Source organism: Brienomyrus brachyistius, chromosome 2 (assembly GCF_023856365.1).
Source record: "Brienomyrus brachyistius isolate T26 chromosome 2, BBRACH_0.4, whole genome shotgun sequence".
Lineage (NCBI taxonomy): Eukaryota > Metazoa > Chordata > Actinopteri > Osteoglossiformes > Mormyridae > Brienomyrus > Brienomyrus brachyistius.
Window position 1 is genome coordinate 30,615,030 of NC_064534.1, and position 15,184 is coordinate 30,630,213.

The window sequence follows — 15,184 nt, forward strand, 5'->3', positions numbered from 1 at the left end:
TCGTTTATCACAAAACAAGCAACACAACTGGGCTTAATTGGCACCTAATTTCAGTCTGCTGGCCTGGACGGATTTCCCGAGATTAAGCTGGTCCGGGGCCTCAGTGGGCCAGCGACTCCACGTCTGCGTCGTGAGGCGTGTATAATGAGCTGTGCCTTCACGCCTAAAATTTATTCAGAGTCATCCTCTGGCCCATAATTATAAATCTGGGTGGTACTAGTCAGTAATATAATGACACTTAATCGCTGGCAACAGGCAGTCATTCAAGTAAAGTAACCATCAGTTGCTCAAAAATGCAGCCTAATGTGTATTAATGAGGACCAACAAGCTAAGTGCTCATTTAAATCAATTTGGCAGGGAATGTAGCAGCAATGCAAATTGGATCTTATGAAGGCCGGCGCCGCCCATCTTCCTGTTGGAATACTGTAAGGGCGTATTTTCATTATGTGTCAATCAACAATACAATACTTTTTCAACCATTACTTTATTTGTGTTTTATGTTCATTTTTTCCAGATATAACTGCTTCATAATACGATTTAATTACAGGCAAAAACTTGAATGTAAATTTCTTAGGTTTGCTATCATCATCAAGATTCCAATTAACTTATCACTTGGACTGAGTTTATATCTATAATTACGTCGAATGTCTGCATTTTTGTTAGTTTTTTTTTTTTGCTAATTTGGAATACACATTGCATCCCAGCTCTCAATCACAAAGTGTGACAAAGTAGAATAACTAATTAACCAGAGAAACATTTTAAATAATCTTTTCTGGATCCAATTCAGCCTTACTGTCTGCTTGCCACACCAGCGAGACAAATTTAAAGGTGATTTATTTGTTTGTTTCTATTAATACGTGTTTCTCTGTACTACAGATGGCCTATAACTGACAACCACCCATCAATTTAAAAAAATCACTACTGAAGCCCACTGTAATTGTCTAATTATTTTAGACACTTGGCTGAAAAAAAAACTCTCTAATGTGACCAATAGGATATTTTTATCTCTTTAAAGGTACAGCAGGTTATCCTCAAGTGGGATTTGACCATCAATTAACCTAATGTCTGAACTCATTTAACCACTAACCTTCAGGAACTGGTACGCTCACCCGCGGTTCCCCATACTAGGTTACCCTCCTCTAACCACCATCACCGTTCTGTTGTACTCATTCTCGGTGACCCTGCGCGGGAGAGCAATGTGATGGGCTGCCATCATGGGGGTTCCGCAGATCCCCTGGCTGCTGTTACATTTGCTTATTTCCCAGGCTCTAAGTGATTAATGACTAAGAAAAGCACTGCAGTGCCTCAGCGCTGAGAAGCATGAGAGGCTCTTTCCGCCACTCTCTGTAATAAACGCACAGGTGAGAACGCCGCCCTGCAAAAGGCACCTTGACACGGAAGCACCTCGCAGCTTGGCCATTCCTATTAGTCTGGAAAGCGAGGCTGGGGGCTGGGGGGGGGGGGGGCACTGCTCGCCTGAATCAGCTCTTTTCTCACTGCTGAGATAACTTCCCATCTGGAATGTTTCTGGGGGTAGACTTTGACCTTGTACTGGATAAGCAGTTATGAATGGTGGGTGGATGGATGGATGGATGGATAGATGGATGGATGGATGGATGCTGATAAAGAAAGCTGCCTTGACCTGTACAAGTCGAATATTCAGCCATAATTCGCGAGCCATTTATTTTTCCCACCCTTCTCTCACCCTTTCCCACTGATAGGCTAAAGATTATGTCCAACACTGGGAAACAATGATGGGGATCCTGTGTGGCAAAGTCAGCCATCTGTGTTGACAGGCCAAGAGTCAGACAAGCTGACTCTCATTTTCAGGGTTGGGCTCAATGACTGAACTTCCCTCCCAGTCAGTGTGTGTATGCGTGTGCGTGTGTGTGTTAAACTTCACCCCTCCCAAAATGACTGTTCTTATAAAACAACAGGGACTGAACCCATTTGACAAAGACTGAATCAACTCCTAATCTTCCATACCTTTGATAAAGGCTTTTAACATCTTATTCTGCTGAATAATGCCATTTAATGGCTAAAATGTTAAGCTTTGTGTGAAGCAAATTTGAAAAAGTGTGAGTAGCTAAATTAGTAAAATGATTAAAAGTCTTTCTGTGCTGTTTATTATGAAGAACATGTCTCCAAGGGAGGATGTAAATTTGTCTTAACTTCTTTGCTAATCTAGCCGTCTGAATTTAGATTCTTTAATAAACAGCTTTTCTGACACTGGCCATAAAACATGCAGCTCAGGAAAAACACCTGAACCATCTACTTTGATACTATTATATTTAACTTTGCAAAGTTCTGCGCCTGACCCCAAGGATAGCGATTCTCTGGAAATATACTTTAATTGTATGCATAATTGCCATGGAGACGACGGTAAGCGCGAAATTTAAAGGAACAGTGACAGACGGACCCACGGGAACTCCGAACTGGACAAGAGCATAGCTGTGCATCCCCAGGCAGCAGACGAAAGGGCCAGAGTGTGTAGAAAAGAGAGAGCCAATGTCTTATCACCTTGATAAAGGAGACGTCCAACGGCATCCTTGAAAAGTTGCATGTAAGAGCATTACGGCCAGATAGGAGAAACGATTCATGAGTCTCATCCGGGATTATGATAATTTTTTTTATTTAGAATACAGTAATAAATACAGATAAAACAGTGAAAACAGTGAGAAATCATGTATTATCCTGTTTTTTTCCCACTGTGCATTCAGTGAATCTGGCAAGAATCCTCACCTGGGGTCCTGTAGAGTGTTCCTCGCTGTGCTGGGGGGTGTGCTCCACGTGGCACCAGGTGGATCGAGGAGCATGGAGACAGTGACCATTTATGGCAGCTGATTAATTAAATCAGAGAGGGATGAACTCGCAAGTGGAACGTTATGTCTCACAGCTTCTGTATTGTCCCAGGAGAAAAAAGAAACGGTATATATTAATTTTTTTACCATAGTGCAGCATTCTGCAGCAATTTGTTTCTGTTAACTTTCACTATTGAAGCAATAGACACCTTTTTCAAAAGAGCTTAAGTTGATTCGTTGGCATCCCACCCAGGGTGTGGCCAGGCTGTCTGGGAGAAGCTCCAAGCTATTGTGACACTGACCAAGAAGCAAAAACGGTTAATCTGATTATCTTATTTACAGCAGTTTTAAATACTTGGAGAATAGTTGAGGCTCTTCTGCAAGACCCCCGAAATTGGTTTTTAGAACCAATTGAAATTGTGCCTGATTTTTTAATGCCTGAACTCTATGCTCCACATCATTTCTGTGGTCTGCTGCACTCTCGTTTTGGTCTATGAGAAACCAAGCACCGAGAACGCTGCTTTTATATTCACCTTGCAGCTCTTTTCTACTGTATAATATCCAATATTTAAGTTTGTGTATTTTCTTACAAGTCATCAGTACTGTACTACACAGAAAAAAGGGCATTTTGTAGGCCACCAAACCTCAGGTACAGTAAAAGCCAGTTAGAATTTTCCAGCACCCTGACACGAGCTTGCTGATAATGATAACGGCGTGCTGTCTATGATGTCGGAATCCGAAATTCCTCACGTATCCCCACAGCACACCGAGAGCTATTAATAAAGACAAGGCAGTGTTCTGCAGAGAGGCTGGTGACAGCGAGAAGCCAGCTCTGCTCGGGGACAGAGCCACACGCCAGCGGGGAGGTGCTAATGGCCGTCCGCGATCTTACTTCTGAGGTTTACACTTTTCAGGGTGGGTGGGGGAATTACATAGCAAAAAGCAAGAGAAGAGAAAGGATGAAAAGGTGCTGGGGTGCAGGGGAAAACACTGGGAAGTTACAGCAGGGGGAGAAAAGAGAGACATATGAGAGGGAGATATGAGAGAGAGACATATGAGAGAGAGACATGAGAGAGAGACATATGAGAGGGAGATATGAGAGAGAGACATATGAGAGAGAGACATGAGAGAGAGATATACAGTATGAGAGGGAGACATGAGAGAGAGACATATGAGAGAGAGACATATGAGAGAGAGACATGAGAAAGATATACAGTATGAGAGGGAGACATGAGAGACAGACATATGAGACAGAGACATATGAGAGAGAGACATGAGAAAGATATACAGTATGAGAGGGAGACATGAGAGAGACATGAGAGGGAGACATGAGAGAGACATATGAGAGAGAGACATGAGAGAGAGACATATGAGAGAGAGACATATGAGAGAGAGACATGAGAGAGAGACATATGAGAGAGAGACATAAGAGAGAGATATACGGTATGAGAGGGAGACATGAGAGAGAGACATATGAGAGAGAGACATATGAGAGAGAGAGACATGAGAAAGATATACAGTATGAGAGGGAGACATGAGAGAGAGACATATGAGAGAGAGACATATGAGAGAGAGACATGAGAAAGATATACAGTATGAGAGGGAGACATGAGAGAGACATGAGAGGGAGACATGAGAGAGACATATGAGAGAGAGACATGAGAGAGAGACATATGAGAGAGAGACATATGAGAGAGAGACATGAGAGAGAGATATACAGTATGAGAGGGAGACATGAGAGAGACATGAGAGGGAGACATGAGAGAGACATATGAGAGAGAGACATGAGAGAGAGACATATGAGAGAGAGACATATGAGAGAGAGACATGAGAGAGAGATATACAGTATGAGAGGGAGACATGAGAGAGACATGAGAGAGACATGAGAGGGAGACATATGAGAGGGAGACATATGAGAGAGACACATACAGTATGAGACACATGCACAACAAAGAATGGAGATAAAAATGTACATGGGCCCTTATGCTCACCTGACTGGCCCTCCTGGGACACATGAATAGCAAGTAGAAGTATGGTTTCATTAATCAGGACTCCCTTTTCAGGAATGGGGTGGGCTGCGAGGGTGGTGGGGGGGGGGGGGGGGGGGGCAATGGTGGTGGTTAAAATAGCGAAACCAAAGGGGACAAGAAAAAAAAACCCAAAGGATTATTGTGCTGTAGCTATGGTTGTGTAGTATCCATGGCGATGCCCTTCTTAGAAGTGAGCACCCTGGTCTGTGTCACTGGGCAACCACAACAGATCATACCAATTTGTAGTAAACGCGGGGATTGAGGGACAGGTGGCATTAATGAATGGGGATAACTGCAGTCACATGACTCCCAACAGAGGCTGCCTGTGCACAGGCCTAAGCGTTTGCATTAGCCACAAATCAGAGGTGCTGCACAAAGGAAGCAGCAATGGCGATTAGCGCCCTTTCCCATGAAGCAGTCCCCCCCGTTATTGTGCCACTGTAATGGATGGTGTCCTGCTTGCCTTCCTATCGGTCGCTTCCTATCAGGATTGTCAAAGCTGCCCTTGAGCCGTCTTGTTCCTACGTATTTAAGCATCTCATCCATTGTTCAGCACACAATCGTACACAGAAAACAACACAGCCCAACGCACTCCTGCCGAGTGCATGATGTTCCCTGGCCCATTTTCCGGAATTCCACATAGCTGCATTCCTGCTAATGATTTAGCCTAAGGGCACAAACTCATTCTGGGAACAGAGGCTAAGCTGTCGTTCCACAATGTTATTTGTGAGTGAAGCTAGATGCCATTATCTGATACCTCCTTCACATCTACAGATCCCAGAGAACAAGCATTTGGGAACGTGCGTTAAGGTCAGACACCAACAGATAACAGCTGAGGAGGGCTTGTAGACTGTAATGCCTTGTGAAATGCCAAAACTCCAGTCCAGGGTGCAAGTTATAGCCAAAGAGACACATTCATTTATATACTGACAGTACCGGACCTTGTACTGACTGGGCAAAGGTGGGCCACAGCAGTGGGGAGGCTAGGAATATGGTACATGTTAATAAAACCGTTTCATGTCCATGGCATCAGAAATGGACGCGCACGGAGGAACATCAAAGAGACGCCGCAATGGGCATTATGCATTCCTGCGATATATTTCTGCATAAAAGACATAGGAATCATTTTGATGTTCGGGGAACAAAAAAAGCAGAGGAAGACGCAGAGGGGCCGAGTGGGTTTCAGAAGCAGGAGACGATAGAAGTGCGAGATCCATCAGTCAGATGTGATGTCGTGTTGTTTCCCAGATTTATGTTTTGTAATTTCACGCCGGGTCCCGTGAGGAAGCCACCGTTTCTAATGGCGTGCTGAGATCTCAGGGATGGGAGGATGAATCCTGGATTAATGGTGAGGAGGTGCTTGAAGGTCACAATATGCATCACCCAAGAGATACCACTCTGCATGTGACTGATTTTCATCCAGTCCTTCAGGGTTGATCACTCAGGCCTAAAGTGAACTAGGCCTCAAAGGCAATAGCCCAATCAGGTAGAAACATAATCAATTATTATGCACAATGACATTTTACTATCACAAATTCGCAAATAACAGCATTCACGTCACATTTGTATAAACATAATCCATTTCCTAATTTTCCTGCCGATACAGAAATTATTACTTTCCTCGCAGCCTCTCACGAGAGTATTTCTTCATAGTCTATAAATATCCAGTAACATTAGTCTTCTATATACACATTTTTTTTCATTTATAAATGAATATCCATTAATATATTACATTATTCTGTATGAAATACTTTGTCTGAAATCTCATATGTACACTGCCTAACCCCACATGAAATGACATAGCTGAGCAGAGCAGGATGTGTTGATACTGTATGTAGTTAGAACTGGGTTAATACTGAGTAAATATCATATTTGCCTTAACAGTACATGTCTGTAGCCAAAAGAGGAAGTGTCTGCTGTTCCATGTTACCAGTTACTTGAGGTATTATAAAACCTGGGAGCTTAGAGAGTCAAGACTGTGTCTGGATGGTTGCTGTTTTGGAATCCATTGGTTGAAGAGTAATCACATCATTGCTGGGTCCTTTCGGCAAGGCCCTTAACCCCTTGCACTCCAGGGGTGCTGGGTGCTTGGCTAACCCTCTGCTCTGATCCAAAGTGTTTTCACTTCACGGTCACCAGTGGAAGCAGATTAAGCTACTGATCTGCTCACCTTGATCACACTTCTGTGTGGATCATCTCCCTGTGTTTCAGCTCTTCAGTTTAAATTCTACTGCTGGTCAATAGCAATCCAGTGTGCACCACAAGACACGTGATTAGTCCTAGTGAAATCACTAGTCCTTAGTCGTGTTATGATTTATAGAGTACATATTATTTAAAAAAAAAAAAAACAGGAAGTGAAGTGCTAATTCATAAGGACACATTTCTCAAATGATACTGCTTGGAGACGTTAAAGATGATATCAGAACCCAACAGTCGTGACATAAGTTTTCTAAGCTGTAACCATTCTTGAATGAACACAAGGGAAGTATTTTCAGGCCAAAACTCTTAGCGATCAGAACATACCAGACAGAGTCGACCTTAATTATTTCCTCTGTAAATCAGGGCCTTGTAAATCTATCCTACCATTCCTACGCCATTCTGGTCCACTCTGAAAGGTACAATTGTGGAATTCTGGGGGAAACAACCGCAGGAACCCAGGTGCAAATGCATCTTTGACAGGGCTTTGGAGTGCTTACTATTCTTATTTATCGCTCCTTGTCAGGGGCCTTGTCAGTACAGTGGCTGCGGTTTCAGTCATCATTTTACTACCTCCAGGGTCACGTCTCCAGCTGGCAATTACTTCCGACTGCATATCAAACCCTTAACTTCAAAGCTCCTTGTAAGATGTTCAGGTGTGGAGGATCGCCAGGACATAATGCGGGTAGACCTCTCTCATCGTAGCCTTTCAAAGCACGGCGTTCAGTGCCTGCAGATAGTAACAGAAGATGTTTGATAGTGGCAGAAACAGGTTTCTGAACTACAGAGAAACATCTGATAGGTTTAGATGACTACCAGCAGTTCCACAAATCTGTAACTCATTGCTTAAAAAGCAAGAAGAAGTCTGATTATGACAGATAACACCAAGGTTTGTGAGTCAGTTTTTTGTAGATCTAATAAAGATTTTAGGAACATGTTGCAACCTTGATGCCAGCTGAGATGTTGGTGAAGGACCTCACATATAGGGAGCTTTTCCACTCACTATTGGAGATTCATGGACAGGTGGCCATTCCCAGCATTTAAACTGCTTGCAAAATCCTGGTCACCTGACTCCCTCATTGCCTGACCCTGCTGAGATGGCCACACCCCCTCTTCTCACATTTAAAGGTGATACATATTCTTATTATGATATACTGAGGAAAACGCTGTTAGAAATAGTCTATGAGGCATTGAAGTGTGAATTAGGTAATGGACTTTTTTCCCTGTTGTTCTTTTCAGTTAAAGCTCACTGCCAAGTTTCTTTAATACAGCACAAGCCTCCACTGAAATGTGATTGTCAGCGTTTTGTGTCCGTAAAGCTGTTTACTGCTGGGTGAGTTTCTGAGGGAAATCTGGCCTTCTGTGTCTAATGGGAAAATAGGCTATCAAGTGTACAGTGCTGACCGCTGGCCTTTCTCTGCGGCCTGGCCAGCCTCGTGTAACTTTTATAAATCTCCGGGGGCCATCTCTTGTGTTATATGGAGTGTTTCATTTCAGTATCAGGTTGAGATAATGATGTCTTCTCCGGTTTTGTAGCTTATTCTGCTATTGGTATGTTTTCCAGGTATGGGGCCAGTCCTTTGAACTGGGATTCTAATGGATTCTTATCTATAGGCAAGAAGTGGGGGGGGGTGGGGGGTCCTGTGTGTTCCTGTCTCATTCACCAGTGGCCGAGTTGTTATTCTCAGCTGTATATTAAGCTGTCTTGTGGCCCGCCCCCATTTTTCTCAGCCCGGTTTGTTGTCCATCAGCCTCGATCTTCTTAATGAGCATGGCTGCAGCCACGGCCCAACACGGCCCGGATGAGCTCTCGCACTGGCCAGAGTGCTGACTGGGTTCTGAATGGCCCACCCTGGCCCGCCGAGGTCTGGCCAGTGATACAGTGTCTCCGTCTCACTATTCTGCTTCGGGGTTGGATGCTTCTTCCCGCCCATCTCCCTGTGACTGCCTGCCTGCACACGGCTTTATGCAAAAGCCAGTGACTTCCGGAGCTCAATTAAGCTTATGATGAATAAGACAATGATGTCAATCCCATGGGGGCAGGGCCAAGTTTGAAGCAAGTGGATTTAATGTGCCCAGGTTAGAGGCATTACCAAGGGCTAGGGCATCTAACAATAATCACTTAATACACATGTGGGCAGTATGAGTATGAGTGAGTACGAGTGCAAAGTGAGTATGAGTGCAAAATGTAACGATGAAGAATAGCAAACTATTACTGAAGTTCATATTGTAAAGTCCAGTAGGAAACTGAAGCATTTTAACTAGTAAAACATAAAAGTGCCACTTGTAACCTTTGTTTGGGTCAAAATTAGGTTGTAATGCTTAATTTTGCCTTGGAAAATGCTATGTTTTAATAATGCATTATTTGAACTATGAATTATGTATTGTACTAATAAACCAGTTTCTGAAACTGCATTTACAGCACTTGTACTACAGAACTAGTGCTATTGTATGTGTTTCCTTTAAATCACATGTGCTCAAAAAGACCCCGAGCCAGATTTGTTAGCATCTGCTTAGCATATTCCCAACTAGTAATTATAACTGATGTTTGAGGTCATGTGATTTTTAAATTATGATGCCCTATGAGAGCACATGTAACTGATTACCATAAGAGACATTTATGATGACACAGCTGCTGGTTACTGCTTACTATAGGACAAGTACCCGAGGTTACACAACAAGGTCACATGGCTTATATAATGTGTTGTGTTTTCCTTATGAACAACTTGCATTATATGTCAAGTGCAGTATTTACTATTGAATGTATCATGCTTTCTTTTCCAGGGATGCCAAATAACAAAGCATACTAAAAATCAAAAGCATGGTTTTTTGAAAATAATGTCATTTAATGTTATGCTTTACTACTGAATTACAATTACTTTACTCCAATAATGCAAAGTGTATTTAAATCCTGCTAACAGCTGTGATAATGAAAAATGAATAAGCCGTTTTCCATTTGATGTTCCAGACGCTCCCGAATGGGGATAATGTGTTTTGTGTTCCTTTGTTGGGCTGACGCTTTCGCTGTGCTCTTGGGTCCCAGGGCTGAGCCGATTTTAACCAGAGTAAAAGAGGACCGCACTCGAATCATCCTGCCTGCTATAGATAACATCAAGTACAACACATTCGAGGTGCAGCAGTACGCCAACGCAGCCCACGGCTACAACTGGGGACTCTGGTGCATGTACATCATCCCCCCCCAGGACTGGCTGGACAAAGGTGACGAGACCGCACCCATCCGGTGAGCTCCGGCCTCTCCTCTTCCACGATGCCCATGTTTTACCGCCATCTTAATTCTTGCATTCCAACACAGCTGGACGAGCATTTTGACATGCGCTTGAATCAGACATGTTCAGTCTATGACTCTCTTCATTCTTTTTTGGGCCGAATGTCCCCACTATGTAATAAAAAACCTGCTCTTTTGATGTTGTGGGAGCCATTTCTTTTGGTCCCCACAAGGGGAAACTCAGTTTTATAAAAATCTGCCACTGCAGTCAAAAAACGTAAAAATGTCAAAAGACTTCTATTTTGTTTGGTTAATTATTGTTAAAGTTAGGGCTGGGTAGGGGTGGAGGTTGTTATTGCTGGAATTATAGTTTTCCCCATAGAAACAAATGGAGAGTCCCCAAAAAAGTATGGATACAAACGTGTGTGTGTGTGGGAGAGAGGGAGAGAGAGAGGGAGAGAGAGAGAGAGGGAGAGAGAGAGAGAGAGACAGCACCTTGTGTTTGGCTGGAGTCCCTTCTAGGATGTTCTCTGCTTCCTGGGATAAACTGCAGATCACAGGAAGCGGATGATTCCTCAAGTAGAATTTAAACACGGCCAGTGATGAAAGGGAGGGTTTTTTTAATTAAAACCAGAAAAATCATTTTACCTCAATATACCCCATGGTCATTAAACGCAGTGCGATTACAGAATGCTGCATTTACCCTGTGGCTTGAGCACTCCTGTCGGACAGCTTACGACTGGCTGCTGAAGTGCCTGTTCAAATTAAAGCAGGTTTTTGCTGTTTTTAGTGTTGCCCTAGGCTCAAAATTTCTATTCATATTTAATTTATTGTCTAATTTAGTGTTTCCCAATCTGGTCCTCAGGGACCCACACGTTCCCTCTGACCTCCCTGACCCTGCCAGACAGTCCACAAAATGAGGGAGCAAAAACATGCACTGTCTATGCGTCCCCAAGGACCGGATTGAGAAACACCAGTCTAATTTCAAAATCACCTAGCTAAATGCGACATAGCTTTGTGCTGTTGTTCTCAGCTGCTGCTTGTTATTTTCTGTAAAACCCCTCCGCACTTGTCATCACCTGCCTGAAAGTCCAATCTGCTTCCTGTAATCCCAACCAAACCAATGCTGATTCCAGCGAACCCCTAATCAATATCTGTGGATCAGTACAGCACCAAATTCTTGCGTCCCCCTGAAGGTCAGAGTATAATTAGAGCTCTCTTCCATGCAGACCACATACACTCATATACACACGCACAATGCCTACCTGCTCTTCTTCCTGTGCAAGTGAAGTGTCGAGAATATGGGTCAATAAAATTCCAGCTGCTACCATGAAAAATCATTTTGGCAATGCATGGCACGCCTGCGTTTGCACACTAACTGCACTCGCCTGTTGCGTCTGGGTTTGTTCTTGTGACCATCATAAGGGGAGCTCTTCTTTGACAAACTCTGCTGGGTGTCGATCATTATGAAGCCGGATCCTCCCCAGCCCCCTACTCGAGAAAAGCTTCACAGTATGATTTCTCATTTGTGTGATCTGGGAGTCAGTCTATAGAGTAATTGATTGCCTTCCTGCAGTTAATTATAATGCTTGGCATCACAGCCTCTCCATACGTCAGTCTATCTATTTTGTCCAATTCAGGGTCATGACTAGTGGTACTGAAATATTCATGAAACAAGTGAATATGTATTAAGGATGTCAAGTTGAAATAGGGGTAAACTGCAGTTTTTATTCAAGAGAGATTGCAGTGATCATTGTCCATCTGTATCTTAATGCTTCAAGAAGTTGTTTGATGGTTATGCCAGGGCAGCACGATGCTAATTGTCTGGATTTTTAAGTGAAGCCGTCCATCTGTAACTGCATCCAGTGCTGTGTATCCAAGGCAGGGTCCCCGCAAGGCTGGAGCCAGTCTAAGGAAAGGGGGACAGAGCAGGCAAAGGACACACTACATAGGATACCAGTCTGTCACAGAGTGTGCATCTCACACTAAGGGCAATTTAGGAACTCTGAGTGAAAATCAGAAGAAACCCATGCTGACCCACACCTGTTCCCCAACCTAGAAGGTGTGAGAAGAGGATCGCCAATGAGCCACCACATTGGCCATTAAAAGCAGGCAGCCCTAGACTGCCATCCATTTTCCAGGGCTGAGAAGAATGGATATTAAAGGCCTAGATTCCTACTCTACCATTGAACCAGAAGGACTGAACATCTACAAATTCTGTATTGTGGGACCTGGATTAGATTGTGTAAGCAAGGTTGTTGATTCATGGTTGTTTCATTACCAAGGACATAGAACATAGCAAACAGATTTAAACAGATGAAACACTAAAGCTAACAAAATATTAGGCAGATAGTGCATTGGGCGGTACTTCAAATTGCCATCTAATGGAAAACAAACCAGATCACAGCTGTATGGATGCGTATTACGTTTTAAGGAGGCTCTTTGTGATTTTGGCAGCAAGGAATCTGATGCTTTCCGACTTGCCAGTAAGAACACTTCAGTTATTTCAGTTAACCTTTAGGGTCAATAAAGCTAAAATGAACTCAGAAAAGGATATTAATTCTGTGTGTATGTTTCCAGGCAAGTCTGTAGGTATACTGATACTCAGTGTCCACAGAATTTCATGCTATACATCCTTGCTTTTATGGCATGAAATGTCCCACATTAAAATATTAATTATGGACCAAACGGCATAGCTGATAAAGGGAGGCTGCAGTGATAAGTACAACCCTGTTTCCAAAACAGTTGGGGCACTGTGTAAAATGTAAATAAACAAATACTGCATCTTTTTGCAGTTTTTCTCCTTAGCATTAGCATCCACAACACTGCTACTTTTTGTGGTCCTTCTCATTAGCATTAGTATCCACAAACACTGCACCTTTTCGCAGTCATTTTCATTAGCATTAGCATCCACAAAAACTGCACCTTTCTGCGGTCCTTCTCATTAGGATTAGCATCTACAAACGCTGCTCCTTTTGGCAGTCCTTCTTATTAGCATTAGCATCCACAAACACTGCTCCTCTCCTCACTGTCCCAGCTTGTCTCCTGTTTTCTGGTTAATTTCTGTTCCACTTGGGTTCTGATGACTTGACATTTTAATTCTTTTTCTGTAACAACCTTGTGTATAACCTCATCTACTTCAGTGGCCAAAAAGTAGATTTTTCTAAAAATTGCCCAAACCAGCTGCCCATATAATACTTTATTCATTGTGAAACCATGATTATGATCAGTGTCACATATATAACAAAAAGTTGCCATGATTGGGGAAATACTTTCTGTTAACATGATGCATCACTGCTAAGTAAAAGTACAACAGACAGCACTGGCATAATCATATCAAATCCATAATGCAGCAGAGCGTGCAGATGATTTTGCAGTGATCAATGAATGCTCCACAGTTCAAACGTACCCCCAAGTGTACAGTATCCATAAACAGTTCACCCGTACCACACGAGTCCCTCATCATTTATCTTTTACTATTAAAGTCCTGTCTTTATATATCGAGAATGAACAGATTGAATGAAAAGCAACATCAGAATGTTTTCCCTCTCTTTCTTTATTAGAGGATTATACCACAGTCGTTTAGAAACCAGAAAAAAGTACATGTTCAATTTTAGACAGAACATTGTTACACCCTTGAGTTTGTTTACAGTTGGAGCTTACATTTAAGAAGTAAGACTAGTGTAATTCTGAAACTGCATTATCTATATACTTTTCAGTGGAATTTTGATTTGTGCTTTCTGCTAATTTGCCGACGTTCAATCTTTCTAGCACGCCAGCCATGATTGGCTGCTCCTTTGTGGTGGACAGAGAGTATTTTGGGGATATCGGCCTCCTGGATCCAGGAATGGAGGTCTACGGTGGAGAAAACATTGAGCTTGGCATGAGGGTGAGTGTCTGCATTGAACACAAACAAATGAGCAACCAAGGAAATACATCAACGGGTATGATTAGAGCCTCAGATCAGAGCCGTTGAGGCAGTGCTGTGAAGCTTGGCGTTCTTGACTTCAGTAGTCAAGAGTGTGACCCGAAAAGCTGTGAATGTGAAAACATCAGATGTGTTTTAGAAAATGCCTTCACTTTAACGATGGTGAGAAGAAAACATGTTAGGTATGAGTGCAGCTATGAGGGTGAATGCATTCTCCTTAGCATTATGTATGAGGGTATGAGTGTGAATGCATGCAAATAACCAGTAAACTAACTAGTGAATTCTGCAATTGTTTCTTCACAGACTAGCAAACTAGCCAACAGGAATAAATTAAATGTCACTCTAGGTGTAAAAACCCAAGTATGTTATTTTTAAAGTGCTCTTTTGAGGTGTTTCAATTTGCCCACCCTGTTGCTATTGACAACCATGGTCATATGGTCATATATAGATGTCTAAACATTAAGAAAGCAATAACAGGTGCTGAATTATTTAAATAATGTCAAAGTTTGTGTTTAAAGGGGGCAAAAGGCATAGCGGAAATACACAGAAATATTTCCAGTCTAATTTAATAAAAATAGCAATTCTTTTTTAATTAAGTGACATGGCGTTACTTTGCTAATTCTAAAATGGCTCACAGTTGCAGAAACCACCATCAGGTAAGGTTTAAGAGACCTATTTAGGGACTGGGGACGTTTCATGAAGAAGTTTTATATTTTTCATCCTGCGAGTTAAGCCAAAGGGTCCTCAGAAAATCTCTGAACTCTGCCAGCACTGAGAAGTATTACAAAAAAGGCCTGTGGGTTTTTAAATGCTAATTTAGTATGTTTACACTACTCAAATAGTGTACGTTATGTAATATCCTGAAAGTGAGGAATTTGTAAGATCAGCTGAGGGTATGTTGGAGAATTTATCCCATTCTAGCCAAAGACAGTACAGCATTCTTGGAGCGTGTTACATCTCAGTTCTCAGAGGACAAGAAATGAAAGGAAATCCCCATTTGGGG

At 42.6% G+C, this 15,184-nt stretch overlaps 1 protein-coding gene across 2 annotated transcripts in view; it reads left to right on the forward strand.

The window, feature by feature from the left end:
• Positions 1-15,184, forward strand: part of LOC125716373 (polypeptide N-acetylgalactosaminyltransferase 9) — a 61,264-nt gene that overhangs the window by 30,436 nt on the left and 15,644 nt on the right. For both annotated transcript variants that reach the window (XM_048988607.1, XM_048988598.1), the window contains exons 5-6: positions 10,071-10,268; positions 14,025-14,142. In XM_048988607.1, coding sequence (XP_048844564.1) covers positions 10,071-10,268; positions 14,025-14,142 — 316 coding nt within the window. The remainder of the gene's footprint in view (positions 1-10,070; positions 10,269-14,024; positions 14,143-15,184) is intronic.